At 42.0% G+C, this 20080-nt stretch overlaps 1 protein-coding gene across 3 annotated transcripts in view; it reads left to right on the top strand.

The window, feature by feature from the left end:
- ncaph (non-SMC condensin I complex, subunit H) overlaps positions 1-20051 on the top strand; it is a 21150-nt gene extending 1099 nt beyond the window's left edge. The window contains exons 3-19 of one of the 3 annotated variants that reach the window (XR_014553097.1): positions 785-875; positions 1648-1740; positions 2450-2567; positions 3172-3308; positions 5124-5313; positions 5683-5765; positions 6541-6722; positions 10347-10492; positions 11037-11146; positions 13102-13221; positions 13985-14092; positions 14234-14377; positions 14876-14986; positions 17202-17278; positions 18342-18417; positions 18881-19136; positions 19221-20051. Coding sequence is in view for 1 of the 3 variants with exons in the window: in XM_083644508.1 (XP_083500634.1) it covers positions 785-875; positions 1648-1740; positions 2450-2567; positions 3172-3308; positions 5124-5313; positions 5683-5765; positions 6541-6722; positions 10347-10492; positions 11037-11146; positions 13102-13221; positions 13985-14092; positions 14234-14377; positions 14876-14986; positions 17202-17278; positions 18342-18417; positions 18881-18940 (1846 nt within the window). In the remaining 2 variants the exon portion in view is untranslated. Of the gene's footprint in view, positions 1-784; positions 876-1647; positions 1741-2449; positions 2568-3171; positions 3309-5123; positions 5314-5682; positions 5766-6540; positions 6723-10346; positions 10493-11036; positions 11147-13101; positions 13222-13984; positions 14093-14233; positions 14378-14875; positions 14987-17201; positions 17279-18341; positions 18418-18880 lie in introns of all 3 variants that reach the window. The other 2 variants (XR_014553098.1, XM_083644508.1) reach the window with 2 other exon arrangements.
- Positions 20052-20080: the final 29 nt, after the last annotated feature.

The raw sequence follows: 20080 nt of genomic DNA, 5'->3' as shown, positions 1-20080 counted from the left end.
GGGGATTTTTGTTTTTTTGTATATTTTATTACTTAATCCCAGAGTTTCTCTATCACTGGAAAATAGGAGCTGCTAATCCCAAAAGAATGTAATTAATCTGGGTTTCAGCAGAGACCTTTATGATGGTCTAAAATTCCGTTTCATAGATTTGTATGCCTTGAGTTGACATGGATAGAATTTTGTGAGGAGTGAGGACTGGATATTTATTATACATATTTTTGGTCAAGATATTGATTTAATATAAGATATTAGTGGCTCCAGTACAGACATTTCAGTATTAGCATTCAAGAGCCCATATCTGTCAAACCCTACTTTTTGTTTATTTAAAAGGATCCCCATTAGCTGCCGCCAAGACGACCGCACATTACACATTACATTACTACTAGCAATAGTAAAATGCAAGCAAAGCAAAATGCAGTAGTAAAATAACAAAGTAAAATGATAAGAAATAGTCAAATGCAATGCGCATAAAGGAAAATCACAGTAAACAGAGTAAAAAGCAGTACAAAAACAAGATAGACAATAGCTTGGTCAGCTAGTCCTGTAGCTGGCCTATAGCCCAATCAAATGATCAGTATAACACTATACTTTTAAAAACACATAGAAAGAAAAGTCTCAAAGTGATGTTACAAACATCAATGTGTGTTTGATGGTGTTTGTGAGTGCAGATGGGATCTTAGCTTGCGTTTAAAACCAACCCTCCCATAGATGGAAGAAATATTGTATACCTTCAGCCTGTATTGATGTTGAGAGCTCACACACAATCCCCTGTGTTTGTATGCAGCTCCGCCTTGACTCCTGCTGCTGTGCCCAAGTTGTCAACTGCGCAGATCTCCGAGCATTACTCCACCTGCATCAAACTCTCCACTGAGAATGTAAGTATACATGTATCAGTGCATGTATACAGTACAAGGGATGGGGTGGGGATCGTTAATTTGATTGATACAGTATTTATACCCTTTTCGAGACTGCTTAACGATCCAAATTTTTATACCACTATCGATTCGATACCTTTCTATTATTTGGTGGACAACAATATAAATTCTTAACACAACTGGTATTGCTTTTATAAATAAATAATGTACACTGCTTTGCATGTTCAGCCATCCTAGCTAGTAGTAGCAAGTAACCAGTTGAGAAATGAAGCAAAGACATGATACAATTCAATTGTTCTTTCTTTGTTTAGTTTAGTGTTTGGTAGGAGGCAATTCAATTGAATTAAAAAACTTTAGACAATAGATGTATGTGTGTGCACCGGTGATTTGAAATTACATGGCTCTCGTCTGTCAAGAAGACATTACGTTATGGACCCGCTAGTCTCGATACTAGTATCTATAAGCTCAGACCTTATTGATTTTCGCGTTTTAAGAAATGTGTTTCCGGGTCCTTCCCGGGTATCGATCCCCATCCCTGCAGTATACACAGTGTTTGAAATCACTCACCACTTCATTGAATGTACGGTACTCACCGTGACCCACCACCAACTTCCAGACGCTACCATGTTTTCTTGTGTATGATAAAAGCACAAAAGCCATCGTATTTCATGACTTTTCCTCTTTTTGTTTATTTACATTTGAAATTGAGAGAGATGTACTTGAAAGAAAAAACAAAGACTAATGATTTGTCCACTTCTTTTTGTTGTTGTAGAAAATTACCACTAAAAATGCCTTCGGTCTGCATTTGATTGATTACATGGCGGATATTCTCAAACAGAAGGATTCTGAGATCACAAACTTCAAGGTATGAGTTTATCATTTTTAACTGTGACCAGCAGCTCTATAAAGCCACTTTGAGACATGAACTCTGGACTTTGTCCGCCGAATCAGGTCTGGGGGCCTGGTATGACGTAGTATGCTGCATGAATCGCAGTGTTTATGTGAGACAGACTTTTAATTAAATTTTTCAATGTAGACGACATCAGAGATATATTTCAGAAAGCAACTCTCCACTCCATGAAAAAAAACCTTCAACGCATTATTTAGGCGACAACGTGGGGTCGCGAATCGCGATGTGTCAATTTCCAGTCACGTAACTGTTAAATGGCACTTTTACAAATCATAAATTTTCCCCCGTGCGACTTAATTTCATGAATGGATGGTTACGTGAATGGTTTCTTTTCCTCCCGGGCTGCCTGCCTGTCTGTCTTGTATCGTGAAAATGCAACAAGATGATAGTATTGCATTATATATTTGAGAGAAAACGTTTGTGGGCGAGAAATACATCAAAAAACAGGTCAGAGATATTGTCAACCTGGCTGTAAAATCGCCATTTCCAGAGATTAACATTACCGAGACCACTATTTGGCAGGGTGGCAGGCAACTTTTTGATTTCCTCATGTGAAAACAACAATGCCTCTTGTATGAAAGGGTAACTCCGGGGGAGCTGAGTGAGTCTACGGACGTAGTCCAGAGTCCATGTGTGAAAGTGGCTTATGTGTGTTTCCCTGAAGGTGGCGGCGGGCACGTTGGATGCCAGTACAAAGATCTATGCAGTCAGAGTGGATGCTGTTCACGCTGATGTCTACAGAGTGCTGGGCGGCCTGGGAGCCGAGACCAAACCTGCAGAGGGTGAGAGAGCCTCAGCAGTGTGACTCATTCACTGTCTCGTTTGATTCATCGATTTATTCATTTGGTCTATAGAATAAAAATCTCAAAAATGATGACAAATGTCCATTTACAAGTTACAGAGCCCCACGTGTTTCTTCAATTTGCTGACTCAGTCTGATCAGCAGCTAAAAGATATAAAGTATTCAATAACGATATGAAACGGAGAGAAAAAAAGCAAATCAGACAATTTGTAAGCAGCAAATGATTTATGTTTTTACTTGAGAAATGACTTAAAACAATAATTCGACACTTCAAAATTATATTGTTTTTGTTTGTCAATCGACAAATCATTGAATCGTTCTGGCACTAGGCCCATGCATTGCTTGTTTGTTTGTTTTTCAATATTTTATTTTCAATTTTCCATGCATTGCTTGTTATTTGTTTATTAACAGTTGAGCAAGGATTAGGGTTTGGGGGGGAGTTTTTGCACAGGATGTCCGGTTTTGGCGACACAACTGCTCTTTATTTATTTTTTTACCTTTACTCCAAAGTTAAGTGTGCTGATGAACATTCCCGTCTCCTTCCCCCGTCGTGTGTGTGTGTGTGTGTGTGTGCGCGCATACAGCGCACGGTCCAGAGGAGGAGGGAGACGTGGAGGGGAGCAGAGAAGCCACCAAGCAGCCCAAGAAGAAGAGACCTCCTAAAAAGACAGTGGAGCAGAACCTGAGCAACATCAACCGCTCTGAGTCAGAGAAGTTTCAGGTACTGTGTCGTCTCCTGCTCGACAACATTGGCTGACATGTTGATACAAGTATATTGACGTAGGTCACCAAACTATCATTATTCATCTTATTCATACAGAAATGAAGACCATTTCTTCTTCTTTAGAGATGCAAAATTCCCAAAGTAAATGACCATTCAAAAGTTAAACATGGGCTGTTCACATAATAGCGCTTTTCCCCCAACTGCCAGCTGCACCCTTTTCTCATGAAAAGCAACTAGAAATTTTGAGCGCTCATTTCTAGGGTGGAGACTTGAGACGGTGCGCCATAGGGCACACTTTTTTGGGGGGTGTGAACAAACTCATGCGCCCTTCTGTCCCTGTCCCATGCGCCCTGTGTCCCTTCTATGGTCTTCTACATGTGCGGCACGCAGGGCAAACCGGTTACTGGTCCTCATCTTCCGTCCTCTTGTGGTGTGGAAGTTGCTCGATATGACTTATACATACATAGAATTTCTGATGTCGAGATCTCGTAAGTGATTTCATCAGTGATTTATGACACTACTAGACACTTATGTTAGAAATTGTGACATCATCAATGATGTCATAAATCCTTCCCTGCAGAGGTAGGACCGGTGCAACTCGAGATCTTGACATCACCAATTCAAATATTTTTTGGAAAGTCACGGAAATATAGCTGAAGCTGCGTCATATAATTACTAATTAATGCGAGGATAAAAACGTTAAATGCAAAGTTAACCGTCGCTGTATTTCTGCTGTGTGTGAGAAGTGAATTAATTCTGGCTCAGTCAATTTACAGGCACGCCCCCTAGCCTACCTGGCTGCAGCTGAGGTAGCAGTTAGCACTATGCTGCCGGACGGACACATGCCAGGGAAGTGCAGCTTCAACAATATGTGGCTTTTCAAAGACGGGTACCAATTATGGCTCGCGAAAGACAGACACACAAGGTGCTAAATACAAAGTGTGCTGTAAAACATGGCTGCACTCCATGTGAAGGGGAAAAACACGAGAGCACAGCCGCTGTTGCAAGCAGCACAATTCCCCCCCCCCAGGAATGCTAGCGTTCCTGCTTTTACAAAAGACACGTGTAGGAAAATCGTAATTAACTAGTGCATAATAAAGCATAGTGTGAACAACAGCGCTGTGTGTGTTCTTCATCTTCTTCCGGCAACCAGCTTGCTGAGTGTGTGTGTTGAAATTGAAATTGGAAATTGAAGGAAAAGAAAATTATGGAAATCTTGGGGGCAATTTTGGCCCCTGGATCATGGTTTTTAGGGGCATTCTGAGATTTCGTGGGGCATTTTTGCCTTTTCCCCTGGCTAAATTCCTACACTGAAAGAAACACTCCCTCATCTCAAAATTGCTCGGTCAAGCTTGATACACTTTCTTCCTATTCTACACACTGTGCGCTGCACTGTCATTGCTTGTCGCCTCGCCTAGGTCTTTAGAGCACTTAAGAAATGCTAAGGATTTCAAGATTGCTTTGAGTTTATGTTGAGTTAATGATTAATTCGGATGTGTAAGCAGTAGGGAGGGATGCAGCGATATGAACATTTTTGGCCGATACCGATAACCGATATTAACATTGCTGTTATGGCCGATACCCGATATGTCGATATGATCTCTATAAAAACATTTCTATGATAATCAAAGTTGTACATACATAGTGAAAAACACATGTAATCACCGTCAATTTGAAAAAGTAATGCATTTCTTTATTTCCAAAACATTTGGAAAAGCCCATAAATCATAGATTTACTGCCATTGTTTCCTCTCAATGTGAGAATGTACAAGCGGTTGCAGTCGCAGGTCCTTTACTTCCTGTCCCGCTCAGGTGGACCCCATGTTCCAGCGGATGGCCTCGTCCTTTGATGAGAGCAGCACGGCGGGCGTCTTCCTGTCGGTGTGCTTCAGCCAGGACAGTCGCTGTGAGCTGCTCTTCCCCTCCCAAATGGCCCTCCTGCAGTCCAAAGCCCCCTGCAGCCTCCCACCCGCCCAGAGGGTCCCCGCAGCACCCTTCATGGGTAAGACCTTTGCTATAACTAGGCCTGGATTTTTTTCTTCTGCATATTCACATACATTCTTAAAGACTGAATTGAACATGGGAAGTAAGGTCTTTTCACTTATTCATTTTAATGAATTTGAACTGTGAATACAGGTGTTTTATCTTTAATATTAAAAAAAGCACAATATTTGTTGATTTTGAATCCTATCTCGAATATTCATTCCAGTATGAGAACATTGAGAAGTTACGAAATTGGGCATAATTCACAATTTATTGCCCATATTGATGGAGTTTTTTGTGGGAGGAGTATTTGTCTGACCTTTTAGTGCCATGTAAGTTAACTAACTAGTGGAAATGCTAATACCTGTTCTCTCTGTGTTGCTGCCAGGCGGTCTGCAGCGTGCCCAGGAGAAAAGCTCCATCTGTCCCTCGCTGCAGGACTTGTCCTTCATGAGCTGGAACCCAGAGCAGGTCAGAACAACCACCCAACCTCACTAGCACCTTCACCGTTGCACTGGCTCTCCAAATCACAGCGGGTTGCAGTTGTCACTGATGTAGCTGCATCAGTCTGTCAATATACAGGGTTCCCACGGTCATGGAAACCTGGAAAAGTGGTGGAATTTCACATTTTTTCCAGGCCTGCAAAAGTCATGGAATTAGTAAAATTCCTGAAAGTTTTGGAAAAATCATATTGTATGTCATGAAATGAATTGTTACAGTCATGTTCCTTGGATAACGTTCCATGTAATGTAACAACAGAACATACTTAAGATACTTAAGTATCGTAGCTCTAATTTATTTAGGCTACTATCACATATGTTTTAGCACGGTGAACATGAGCTTTTCTATTTATTTTTATACAAAAAAGGACACCTTTCTATTGACTCTCTATTGCTTCTTCTATTTTATATTACCGGTAATATTTTTATGGAAAATTCATGATTTTCATTTCTCAATATCTTCAATGTAATGCCAGGCATTGACTCTAAAGCACTAAAAATCCAGTATAAAGAAGTGTGTCCTATTTGTCCACTTAGTAATAATTTCTGGTATTGATTCAGAGTCACCGCCTAACATTACATGGAAATTCTGTTATGGATGCCATGATGGTTTTAAATGCGGTTTCAGAGGGTTTTCCACCCCGACAAGAATACAATTCCGTTGGTATTCCATTTTCCATTCTTTGGCCATGGAAATGGTGACAGTATTGACTTTGTGAGCCCGGCCTGGTGCCTGTGCCCCGCAGAGCATGACCCCGCTGCTGGAGAAGATGGGGCAGGGCGAGCACGTGTTTGACGTGAACGCCGAACCCGAGCCCGAAGCCGACGATGGCCAGGACTTTGACGCCGACTACGAGGACGGCCAGGGGGACAGCGGGGACAAGGAGTACAAGGAAGGCTGCCAGTCCTCTGGCTCCGGAAAAGCACGGTGAGAACACAGACAATGGTGATGGTAGCATAGAGAATATAGAAGTAAGTAAGCTTGTGACATATTTATAATTGATTGATTTTGATCGGATTCCACACAACTATGCATTAGTCTTGGGCAGTATGTAACATTTTATACTGCGATGCAGTCCTGCCGAAATATCACAATATTATATAAATAATTATTGTTATATTACTGTTTAAATTTTATTTTTTTTAAACACTTTGCCACTTGTTTTTAGCTCATTGAGTGCCAGCCACTTTTGGAGAACGGACGCTCCCAGTGCCAGAGTTTCAGAGCGTTTTCAGTGATTTCTCGAGGCCCACAGAATATTGTGTGATATTACTATGTAAACACCGAACACGCACAAAGAACGATGAGACTCTTCTATCATCTGCAAAAGAAAGTTTATTGATACCATTTTCCGTTCTTTAGTTATGAGCCGGAGAAGATAGGCTGTTTTGAGCAAAAAGACACGTTTCAAATTAGAAGCTGAGATATTCCGCCTTTTGTGAAATGCAGCATTTCAAGCACATTCACTGAGTCTGAAGCTAATATTTTCTGATGTAGTGACGTGGTGTAGTTGTGTGGTGCCCTGCTTGCCCCACCCCCCTCTCCCCCCCCTCAGCTGCAAACTCCTCCCCACACTAACACACAGCCTCACGCACCCAGTCTATTTTCGGAGCGCTCCGTTTTTGTGCGGCGGCTCCCAGCGCGACACGGAAATGCCAAACCGGACTGCAGGGAAAGGTTTGGCCCTTCGGCGTCGGGTGCTGCTTTCCTGGCGGCTAATCGTGTGGAGAAACTATACAGCAGAGACAGAGAGGCTCAGTTGTGGGAGCGGATTGACTGCTGTTCCCAGCCAACGTCAGCTCCAGACAGAGCAATCTATATGGCTCTGACTGCAGCATGAGCGGTTTCTCTTTGATCACGGGGATTTTTCCTGCTGTTTTCCGGACCTTTCTCTAATCTGGAGAGCACTGTCGCCACCTAATGAGTCCGTAAAATAGGTTATACACCTTCAATAGCTCCAATATTTGTACAGGAGATGCAGGAGGCTTTGATCCACTCCCCACCGTCAAAAAACGCATTTGACGTCGATCGACGTCCTTGGCACTCTACGTCACTATTTACTTTGACGATTGTAGGCTAAGGAAAAGTGATGTCTCAGACCCCCTCCTCTGTTTAGTGACGGTCATTCCACTTTAACATAGATGGCCTTCTTGACACCTTTTTCCAACCACCCATCTTCTCTGTCCAAGATGTGAACATCATGGTCTTGGAAACGGTGTTCCGGCTTTTGTTGTAAGTGGGTGTAGAGTAGTCTGCTGAGTCTTGTCCAGAGGAGATTGCTCGCTTGTGTTGGGACCATGCGTCTACTGAGCTGCTGTTTGGTTTCCCAAATATACAGATCTTTGCAGTCTGCGCTGCATTTGACCGCATAATATACCTCCAGGTTGCTCTTTTGATGTTTGGGAATCTTGTCCTATGGATAGACCAAACCCTGTCTCAGTGTGTTCTTAGGTTTGAACTACACAGGGAGGTTGTGCTTGGAGAAAACCCTCTCAAACTTCTCAGAAAGCCCAGCCACAGGGAATGACAAAATGATTTCTTCTGACCTTGCCATCATTTCCATTTTTCCTGGTTGTCTAAGATGCTTTTTGTGTTTTGTGTGTGTTTTTGATAAAGGCCCACTCTGGATAGCCACAATGTTTCAATGCTTGTTTTACATGATTTTGTTTCTTGTCTCTAGCCTCAGGGTCTGTGGGTACAGTCTCCTCTTGGTGTTGTACTGTAGCCGTAGGTGCGGATCACTCCCAGTCTGTGCTCTAGTCTAGTGGATGGTGAGAGTCAAACATGAGGTACTGCACGCCGTAAGTTGGGCTCTTGTAGACCTCAACCTGAAGCTTTCACCCTTCCCTCATATTTTTCCCATCCTATTATAAAAGGGAGCATGTGGGCAATATTTTTCTTCTTCTTTGGTGTTTTACGGTGGTTGGCATCCTTTGTTGCATTACCGCCCCCCTTACCCCACCGGCTTCCCACCCGCAGACATGGCCAATTGTGTCTGTACAATGTTACAATGTCTGACCAGCATGTGGGAAATGTTTCTCTGTTCTGTTTCAATTTTGTCCCACTGATGTCATTAGTGATGTCATCAGTGATCGAGTGATGTCACTTGAGCAGTTGATCATTAATCATCATCATTAATCTTTGCTCACTACATCTCAGCCTTTCTCACCGGTTATTATGAACTTCTTTTTAAAATACAAAAATGTGAAATTATCGCTTATCTTATGTATCGGCCATGAGAAGCGAGTAGTTTCGACTGAAAAAATCCATATCGTACATCCCTATCGCCGATGTCAGTCCGATATCCGATAAGTAAATTACAGCAGTTTTAGCTACCGATATCCCATCTCTACAATAATACATTACATATTGATCAGTAGTATGAATAAATAAAGGACCGAGAGTTTGATATGATGTTCACCTCCTTCTCACTTTTAAGTCAGTCAAAAAATGTGGCCTCTCTCTCTCTCTCTCTCTCTCTCTCTCTCTCTCTCTCTCTCTCTCTCTCTTATCTCTCTCTCTCTCTCTCTCTCTCTCGTCAAAAAAATATTGATCACAAAATAGTGCTTTCCCACAAATTCAAACCAAATGGAGAGTGAAACTCACATTAATGAGTCTCTCTGCCGACAGGCATCAGAGGCGTTTGTTGGACCTGGAACCACCTCCGCAGCGACTTACACACGCGTCTATCTGCAGCGGCGTGTTCCACTGTGCTTCTGGAAAGTTTGCCTGCCTTTCGAGGGCGCTGAAGAACCAACTCCAGTGGAGACCAGCAGTAGAAGGGCTGGTTAAACTGGGAAGCTTCTTCCTCCTGCAGCTGCTCCTCCAGGCAGTTTGCTTGTTAAATAAATGATACCAAGCCGAGACGATGGTTAGATAGATGTCTACAGGAAAAAGTTCCGCGCGCACACTCAACGTAGCTCCAAATGAGGTTCTTTTAATCACCAAGTTTCGACAGGCTGTCTTCATCAGGGTATCTTTCTTATGAATAGTTAGATGTCTCACTGCCATACATGGAATTTAACCAAGAAGCGCTTTTGACCGATCGCTCGATTCACACATTCATTCAATCACTCTCTCTACCCGGTTCATCTTTAATCAGGGTCACAGGGGGCTGGAACCTATCCCAGCATGCATTCGGGCAGAAGCTCCTCATGGTGGTTCTCTTTCCGCTGTACGTTCTTGGAACGGCAGCTCGTTTCTCCCCCGGTGCTATTCATCATCACGGTGCCACTTAATGAGTGTTCATTAACGCCATCGGAGCCTCATGCCAGCATGAAAGAATGGAAACCATTAAGTCTCAATCAGAAAGGATCCTCTGCTGCTGATGGCCTACTTATGCCCACAACTTTCAAATGGATGAGTCACTTAATTAGGGTGCAAAGGAATTGGATTGACCAGTATCTCCAAGAGAGTTAGCAGTCGATTCATTAGAAAATGATGAATGGCTCCAAATCCAACTTTTTTTCACTTTCATGAGGGAATTTAAGGCAAGTTTGTGTGGATGTGGATGTTGGTTTGAACTTTTCCCGTTCTGGGATGTTTGCCTAGGGATGTGATACCCATCGGGGAGGCGGACATCGCCACCATGTGTCTGCAGCTGTCCTCTCAGCCCAGGGAGTACTCCTACTTCAGCCCCAGGACCATGGCCACCTGGGCCGGACCCGGCTACTGGCAGTTCAAACCAAAGCACAAACGTGAGTGAAAGCCATGGTAATGATGGCGGGGGGGGGGGGGGTGATGGTAGTGTAGAGGGTCCAGCAGCTGGCTTGCTAGAATGTAAATAACAATTTTAAAATGTTATTTATTACAAAGTGCAAGTAATATCATTTAAAACTAATCGTATATCATCCCATCCCCAAAGCCATAATGTTCAAAAATAAGGCAATTGATTATGTGTATAACTATTCCATGTAACTATTCTGAGGATTCCTTATCAGCTATATATACAGTGTTTCCTCTCTGTATAGCTTTATGTGATGCTTACCCAGGGTTATTTTTAGTTTAGCTCCGCATCAGTCTCTCTTCTTTTTGTACTGTTAAAGCTGAAATGTGTCTTTTGATGCTTTATGATACTAAACGGCATAATGTCAAATGTCCAGACACACATTAGGTTTATCCTTTGCTTTGAGGGATGATGGGATAAATTTGCTGCTTCACATTTTCTCAACAGTGGTGGAAATTTTCCAGCAGACTAAACGCTATATTCTGTCTGTTTTCCGTACGGTCTATCTCCTCTAGTGGACCATTTGCATGCCAAGGAGACAAGGAGTAAGAGGAAGCCCAAGAAGACCTTTGACATAGACTTCAGTGCCGACGTCAGCTTCGGCACCCACTTACGCACCACAAGAGTAAGGATTCTATTCCAAAACACCGTGCATCAATTTTAGCAGGGAAAGTGTTGCCTGATGTTGATTGCTCAATATTTAATATTGCATACTATAAAAAATATATTGGTTTGTGTCTATGAAAGTGAAGGGCTCAACATTATGTAATATGATTTTTGGAGGATCATACTGATGTTTAAATATCTGATACTTCGTGCCAATACTGTGTGTGTGTGTGTGTGTGTGTGTGTGTGTGTGTGTGTGTGTATATGTATATATAGATATACTGTACATGTATACATACAGCAGATTTAGACCATGATGGGGATGGGACATTAAAAATATGATTATATTTATGTACTGTATGTATACGGTATGTATGTGTGTATATATATATATATATATATGTCAACAAACCGCATCATTGATGACACTGACTGACTGGTTAGATTATTATTAATAAAAGGCCAGTGTTGGCACGATATCAAACCAGTATCCAACAATACTAATAACATGTTTGTTTTCATGGCTGACTTTTATGCTTGATAGCATCAGTCATGTTTGTCAGCCAGCATCACACAGTCAGTCAGTCTTTATGTTGTGCTGCTTCACGCTGCTTGGACACCAGTGAGGTGTCAAAGTTTAAATCATTTGAACTTTGATCGCAGCACAAGGTGGCAAATTCGAGCGGTGCGCAATGCCAAGGGTATCGCTGCCGCATAGTTGTACGGCACCGCTCTCCCCGAAGGAAAGTAACTAAAAATAACAGCACAGCGAGCCGGGCGCAGAGCTGTTTTACCACGCGTCATGTGTGAGGGGGGGGGGGGGGGGGGGGGGGGGGGGGGGATTCAGGCTCTCTCGAGTGGTACTTTTTGGTGCCGTCGCCATGACAACGTGGCATGGGGCACTTTGTGAATGGTGGTTGTTGCAGCTAATGCAGGTCAGACACACACACACTCCCCGGCTGTGTGCGCCTTTTACGCCCCAGTCTGTCATGCAAGACATTTGGCATGAGTTTATTTAGAGCTGCACTGATACGAGTGCTTTATTAAATACACAGCGCATGATTCATGTACTGATCCAAGTTCAACTCAATTTACAGCCATTTATGACATCCAGTGTTGTTGGCCCATTGTAATACGATTACAGGAGCAAGTGCAGCCATTGCCTTTATTTACTCCTTTGAACAAATTGTGGCCTCACTGACCATTGTGTATCAATCCCTAATCAAATAAAAATACATAATCATGATAAAATAGAAAATATGTTTTATAACAGACTAGAGGATGTGCATCCCCCCCCCACACACACCCTAATTCTAATAAGCTGTTCCTATCTGTTCTGAATAAATTTACATCAAATAGCTTATTCAGAATGTTAACAGATCAGAACAGCTTATTCAGAATAGATGAGAACAGTGTGTTTTAGTTATAGATAAGAAAAGAGTGGTGTTCAGCCTTCATAGCCAAGGCCTCAAAGTATCTCAGGAGGACGGCTTCATTTGCTGACCGGACTACAAGCTCTTGGCTGCAGGCTTGGTGCTGATCCCCCACAGTACAGATCCTCCTCGCGCTGCACCTCTAGGTTTTAGGAATCAAGTTCAGTGACATATGACACACAATCACCAAATAATGAAGTAACCCACTCAATCCAGGGATCAAATGCCAGCCTGGGAAGTCTGGGAATATGACAAGTTTCACCAAAGGCCTGTAAAAGTATGGGGAAAATGTAGTTTTTCAGTGTTGATGCACTAATCAATGATTACATATTTTGTATCTAGTAGTAGCCCATACATCATTTCACACAAAACTAATCTCCAGCTGTAGCACAGCGATATGACATAGTTGCCACTTGCCTGTAGGGACTTGGAACACTGATCAAAATCTCCAAATCCAGTAAAGAAAATAATATCTATGTACAGTATATAATGTGTGAAATGTGTGTTGAATCTAATTCAATGACCCCCCCCCCCCCCCCAGGCCGCCACCACTAACAGCAAGTCCGCCTTAAGTGCCAGCAACAAGAAAACGACTCTACCAGCAGACTTCAAGTTTCCCCCTGAGACGCTGTCGCAGCTCTGCCTCAAACCCTCCATCACGGTAATCCTAGCACTGAGTACCAGTCTCATCCATTACTTGTACTAATCCATAGAGACTTGGACTACCAGTTACTTTACTTTGAGGTCATTGGATAAATGAGTGAGAGTTTTTTTTTTATAACCTGAGTGTAAGTACAGAAAATCACATAGTTTTGTGTTCATTTCCAGATGACATGGTTGATCTTTGTAGCAGATTTTAGTATTGGGTATCTCCATTAATACCCTTATATTAGCAGGGGTATTAGCTGATATTCAATGTCAGTCAGTATGAATTAATTATTGGGAAAGAAAAAAAAGATTTGACCAATGACAAGCTTCATAATTCCTGTGGCCTGGTAAAACCATCCTGATCATGTGACCTCACTGTTTGGCTCTATGTATCGGTCTGGACTTCTAGCCGCCCACATCGATTTCAGTGGGCGGGAGTACTTGCCTTGACAGACAAACTCCTTCAGCCAATCGGCGTCGTCCAATTCAAATCCATTCGGAAGAACGGCAAACTAGTGCATACTCGCATACACATACATACGTGTTGTTTAATTGTTGTTATGAGTCTATTTGCGCAATAACTGCGCTTATGTCTGTTTACTAATGTTAGCGTTTACTGCCCATTGAGATGCCGGAGTCCATTTCAGGAAATCGTTGGGGGCAGGTGGAAGTCTACACGTTCAATCATTTTGAATGATCAAATGCTTAATTCTAATGCATATGGAATTCTAATACATCATTTAGCGTGGTTGACATTTTTTGTTTTGTCTTCCTAGTTATGTCTAGAAGGCCAGAAGAGGCTGTCTGGAGAGCTGGGGGAAGGCATCGGAGACTACAACTACAACAACGCCAACGACACAGCCAACTTCTGTCCTGGTCTACAGGTCTGCATCCAACCTTTTTAGATTACATTTGACAATTTCTGTATTTAGCTCACTTCTGGTCCAGCGTAACTTGGAATGACTGAGCAGGCAGGGATGACAAATACTACTCGTGGAACAACTTTCTCAATCTTTTGTCTACAGGGTGGCGACAGTGACGATGATGTTGAAGGGTTTGCCATTCCAGATGACACCCAGCCGGTCGACGACAGCATGGCTCCCTCCTCGCAAGACCCAGGGTGTATCACCACCTACGGGGAGGGCGATCTGGTGCCTGAGCCACACAGGGTGAGAGACAGAAGACATCATGAGCATCTACGCTCATAGCTTCTGGTGCTAATTAATTTGACTTTAAAGCTGATAGGCACCTGTGCATTTTAGCGGCAGCAGGAGATAACTGTTTAGATGTTTGTGTGTCCTGCTTTCTCTACACTGCTGATTAGAAAAAGTTTGGGCTTTTTCTCGTATGTTTTGATTTGTCATCGACATCACATTTTTCAACAAAAGTTTCTGCAAAATTCGCCTGACAGTTGGAGGGAGAGACAGAACTTACGGGAACATATGCTCTGCCTAATATACTCTTGTGCCTGGTGTTAATTAATTAACATGTTAATTATTGGGCCTGGTGATGTTAATTATAAGTAGAGCTTCTGAGCATAGAGAGAATACGTTGCGCACATCTGAATAATAAAGACCCTGCTCATCATGGCATGGCCTGATTGATATTTAATTTCAGCTTTTTTTCTTTCTCCATAAAGTTTTTCGCTGTGCTTGTTCTTCATATAGGTCAACAAGGTTGAGATCAACTATGCTAAGACGGCCAAGACAATGGACATGAAGAGGCTCAAGAACAGCATGTGGAGCCTCCTGACTGAAAGCCCACCAAAACCCACAGAAGTAAGTTTCAAATTCTGTATATAGACAGAATATATCCAAATATCACTTTTTCTATGCAGGCCACAGTGGCTGGTAACTTCACTTGCCAGTTGTGCTATTTTACCAGCCAAACTGAAAACATGCTCATGCGCAAAACATGCTCATACCGAGGGCTACAGGCTGGCGAGCCTACCGGCACAGCTGGCATGCATCGACACGAAAATGTGACTCGGCGCAGCTGACACGAACAGCGCAAGTATAATATAATGTCGATGGGGAGATAACAGGACAGAGTGAAAGTTATTACCAATTATAAAACGGCTCTCTCAAATCAAGCAATCTGATTGGTTCACAGCCATTGTATAATTCCAGTAACCGAGTTCAATAACCCATGGCCATGGGTTATTGGTTGCCATGGCAACTCTTACTAAAAGGCAGCTCTGCGCTCGAGCTCTGTGTTGGGCTTTCCAGAAAGCTCTCAGCTTCTCAGCAAGCGCCAGGATTGGCCAATGTCAACTTCAGTCTCCAGAACGATCCAATCAAATCACCCGCACGTCTATCTTCTTGCTAGAGGTCCCGCCTTACAGTAGTGTCAAAACAAAAAGCTACTCGCTTGCAGCCAGACGCATGATGGCGCAACTCTCTTAGGCTTTGGTTACCTCAAAAACAAAATGGCGGAGACAGCTTTCAGATCCTTGTGAATCGATCTTCGCTTATAACTTTATTAATACTTCGCAGAAAATGATGTTTTGTACAAGAATAGACGTGGGCTAATGTCTTAACCCCTCTCTCGCGCGCCCTCACTCTTAACCCCGCATTTCTAAATAAGACGTAACGTTACTTGGTGTCGGCATACGGCTCTGGTGTCGAGCTTTGCAAAAAGCTCTCAGCAAGCGCCAGGATTGGCCAATGTCGACTTCAGTCTCCAGAACGATCCAATCAAATCACCCGCACGTCTATCTTCTTGCTAGAGGTCCCGCCTTACAGTAGTGTTTCAACTGACTCTATCAGAATACGATGCCAGTCGGACTTATAGTATTATTATTATTATATTATTATACTTGGAAACCGTTTTATAAAAGCAATATAGCACTCGAGCAGCGTGTGTTGTGGAATATATCCCGCTGACAAGCTGTTATCCCACTCGGCCTGCGGCCTCGTGGGATAACAGCTTATCAGTGGGATATATTCACCACAACACACTTGCTCTCGTGATATATTGCTTAAGTATACTGTATGCACCACGTTCTCTCCTTGGGCTAACTTCTAGTCATTGAAATCCTAGTGAAATCACACAATATACACATTTTGCTGGGGACTCCTCTGTGACCCCCTGTGTCAAGCTGACGTTGGAATGGGGCTCACCTGGTAGAACGCGTACCACATAAGGCTTAGTCCACGCAGCTGACCCGGGTTCGAATCCGACTCTCGGCCCTTTGCTGCATGTCGTCATCCCCTCTCTCTCTCCCCACCTTTCCAAAAAAGAAAAAAGCTGACGTTCGAATATATATACAAAGTCTTGAAAGTTTGTAAAATGGTTGATTTTAACAGTCATGTTTTCAAGGTTAGGAATATGCATGAATTTGAATTATACTCCTTGAAAAGTGCTTGATTTTCAACATAATCTGCTCTTTCAAATGAAACTTTGAAAATAATTAACTAAAGGCGGCTAGAATAGCTAGATAAAGTCCTCTGTTGATCTGTTACTCTGGAAATTAGCAAGCATTAAATAAGCATGATCAAAACATACAATCAAAGTTAATATGAATGAACAGGTGGTAAAATGAACAGTGACACTATACATTGATTGCTGTGGGTATAAAGGAATATTGTAAACTTTATCCCCCCCGCCCCGCATCATGGCATTTTTACAGTAACAATTTAGATGTGATGATAAAATTATTGGTTTTGGTGCCTTGAAAGTGCTCGAAAAGTGCTTGAATTGAATTCTTAAAAATCTGTATGAACCCTGTATATATATATAGGTCTAGCTGTCGTCAGCAAGCCTCCAGGTCGAGGCTGACGTTGGAGCATGTTCCTCGGTTCAGATGGAATAGTGGTTGGTCATTGTCTAAAAGGAGCTGGCAGAGCACACATCCATAGCAGCCAGAGCCAGCCATGTAACAGTATTTTGGTGTCATTACTAACCACCGTGTGTGTGTGTGTGTGTGTGTGTGTGTGTGTGTGTGTGTGTTTTAAGTCTATTTTATTATTCACCCATTCATGCTCCCTGCAGGAGGCAGCGACCGGGGAGGCATCAGGGGTGCCTGGGAAGAAATCCTTCTGTGAGGCCACAAATATGCTGCTTCAAAGGTACCAGCAGACTTCCTACCTTGGTGCAGCAAGTAATGAGGAATTATAATAATGGCTGAATATCACTTAATAACAAAAATACATTGTTGCAGTGAACTATACTCAGGTCTGGAAAGGTTGAGGATTTTTTTTTTTTTTTTTTTGACTGAAAACTGGGTCAGCATTCAGCAAACGGACAAGGACTAGACGGCGATTTTATTTTTTTATCTTGACCTTGGGATGGAGAGTCGTGTTACAGCTACAGACCGTGTCTGTGTGTGAGAGACTTCAAAAGCCTAAAGTAATCAGAACAATTTAAAAAAGTTGTAGCCCGAAGAGGGCCTTGTTCAGGGAGGCAAACTAGTCACCTTTAGGTGACAGTCACCTTTTGATCCAAAAATAGGGCACTTAGTAAATGATTTTGGAATGGTTTAGTCTTGTGTCTGCACTGGTATCTGTCACCTTTTTCACTCTCCATGAGTGTGCATCCCTGCTTGTTAGTGAGGGTGGTGTACAGAGAATTACCATAGGTCCAAGTGGGAGTAGAGTCAACAAAGGCCCCAAATTAACTCTAAAATACCGGATTTTCTCAGCTGGTAAGAATTCTATGATCAACCGTATTGAAGTCAGCGCTGCGATCAAAGACATGACTAGGATTATTGAGCATTGCCCAGCGTTAAGATCAGAGTTTAGGCAGAGTCTCAGTTCTGTTTTTAGACATGAAACCTAATTGTAGTTTTTCCAAAAAGCTGCTTTTCAGGCACTTTAGAAAGAAATTAAACTTTTGAGATGAGCCTTTTTAATGAGGGGTTGAACCAGCATGAGTTTATCCCCACCCCCTTCATTTACATTCAGCTTGCCTACTTTGTTTTAATGGGTAGATTTGTTTGTAGTTTTAAAGGGCATAACGACATCTAAAACTGCATAGCGGCTGATTGTGTTACATTTCTCTATGGAGTACTGGATTAAAAGCGAGCAGGAAGACTCCAAACATCTACTTCCTTAAAGGCACCAGGATATGACATGAATTATGAACTATAAACCTTGCTCTCTCTTTTCTAATGCTCCTCCTCTGTCGGTCCAGGCTGCCCAGCACGATGGCGGAGAACCTGTCGGTGCCGCTGGCGTTCGTCGCCCTGCTTCACCTCGCCAATGAAAAGGTGAGTGATGCTGGTGTCATACCTCAAGTGCTGGGTGTTGAGTGGCAGTGTATGGGGGGAAGGCTGCTTAGAAGAATCACAGAGGATCAGACTTTTCCGAAGCTATATTCGCATGACTCAAGATGCACAGAAAAGTAATGGGAAATTATAAATACCAAAAGGTTTTGGAAATGGAAACTTTCATTCACATTTCCTTTACACCCATATCGCTGATGTGACAAAAGTGGTGTTGAGGTCTTAAAATATATAGAAAGGTGCATATACCCTGATTAAACACTAACCAAAATAAACATGAATTAATTTTGAAGTGGAAAATGTATAGGAAGGAACTTTACTGTCAATGGAAGGAACCCTAAACATTATAAATACCCCACAGCCTTAATCCATAATATTGATATGTGGCTTGTCTGTTTATTATAGTGAGCAGAATATGTACAATATTGTGTTTTCTTTCTTTAAACAGGATTTGGAGCTGGAGGAAGTTCCAGACTTGACTGACATCATCATCAAACAAGGCCACTGAGAGATGTGTGATGGGATGTATGGACTTTTTCTTTTAACCTTTTCTTTTCACTTTGCTGCTTATTCTCTCCTTTTCCTTTAACTTTCTCTCCCTTTTCACCATATAATAAATGAACATTGGTTTAAGTTAAAGTTATAATCTATTAGATTTCAGTTTTGTTCTCTTGGGTGAAACCTATGGGGATGAGTGGTAAAATGTTTAAGTGGTTATTGTTATAAATACCAAAAGGTTTTGGAAATGTCATGGGAAATTGTTTTATTGTTTACTCCTTAACTGGTAGCATGTTTAACTTCGAGTGAGTTTGCCTAGGAGTAATAATCCCAGTCCCTTTTGATGGTTTCATCCCTCTAAAACACATGGGGCATTCAAATTTGTTAAAAAATAAATAATTTCAACAGACATGGACAAATACTGATAATTGAAATTGTATAATATGTCATGTTATTTGTCCTATGGTGATGAGTGGTGATTGCAGGTGACATCCAAACATTGTTGCATATATATAATAAATGAACATTGGTTTAAGTTAAAGTTATAATCTATTAGATTTCAGTTTTGTTCTCTTGGGTGAAACCTATGGCGATGAGTGGTAAAATGTTTAAGTGGTTATTGTTATAAATACCAAAAGGTTTTGGAAATGTCATGGGAAATTGTTTTATTGTTTACTCCTTAACTGGTAGCATGTTTAACTTCGAGTGAGTTTGCCTAGGAGTAATAATCCCAGTTCCTTTTGATGGTTTCATCCCTCTAAAACACATGGGGCATTCAAATTTGTTAAAAAAAAAATAATTTCAACAGACATGGACAAATACTGATAATTGAAATTGTATAATATGTCATGTTATTTGTCCTATGGCGATGAGTGGTAATTGCAGGTGACATCCAAACAGTGTTGCATAGTCTGTTTGTTCGGCCAATCGGCCATACCCGTAATGCTATGTTATACAGTGGGGAAAAAAGTGATGTTAAACATTGGTTAAAGTTACAATCTATTAGATTTCAGTTTTGTTCTCTTGGGTGAAACCTATGGCGATGAGTGGTAAAATGTTTATTTTATATTTTATATTTTATATTGTTTTCGAATGAGTTTGCCTATAGGAGTAATAATCCCAGTCCATTTTGATGGTTCCATCCCTGTTT

The sequence above is a fragment of the Poromitra crassiceps genome (assembly GCF_964638095.1).
Source record: "Poromitra crassiceps genome assembly, chromosome: 10".
Taxonomy (NCBI): domain Eukaryota; kingdom Metazoa; phylum Chordata; class Actinopteri; order Beryciformes; family Melamphaidae; genus Poromitra; species Poromitra crassiceps.
The sequence above is the reverse complement of the archived record's forward strand: the minus strand, read 5'-3'. Positions and strand labels throughout refer to the sequence as shown.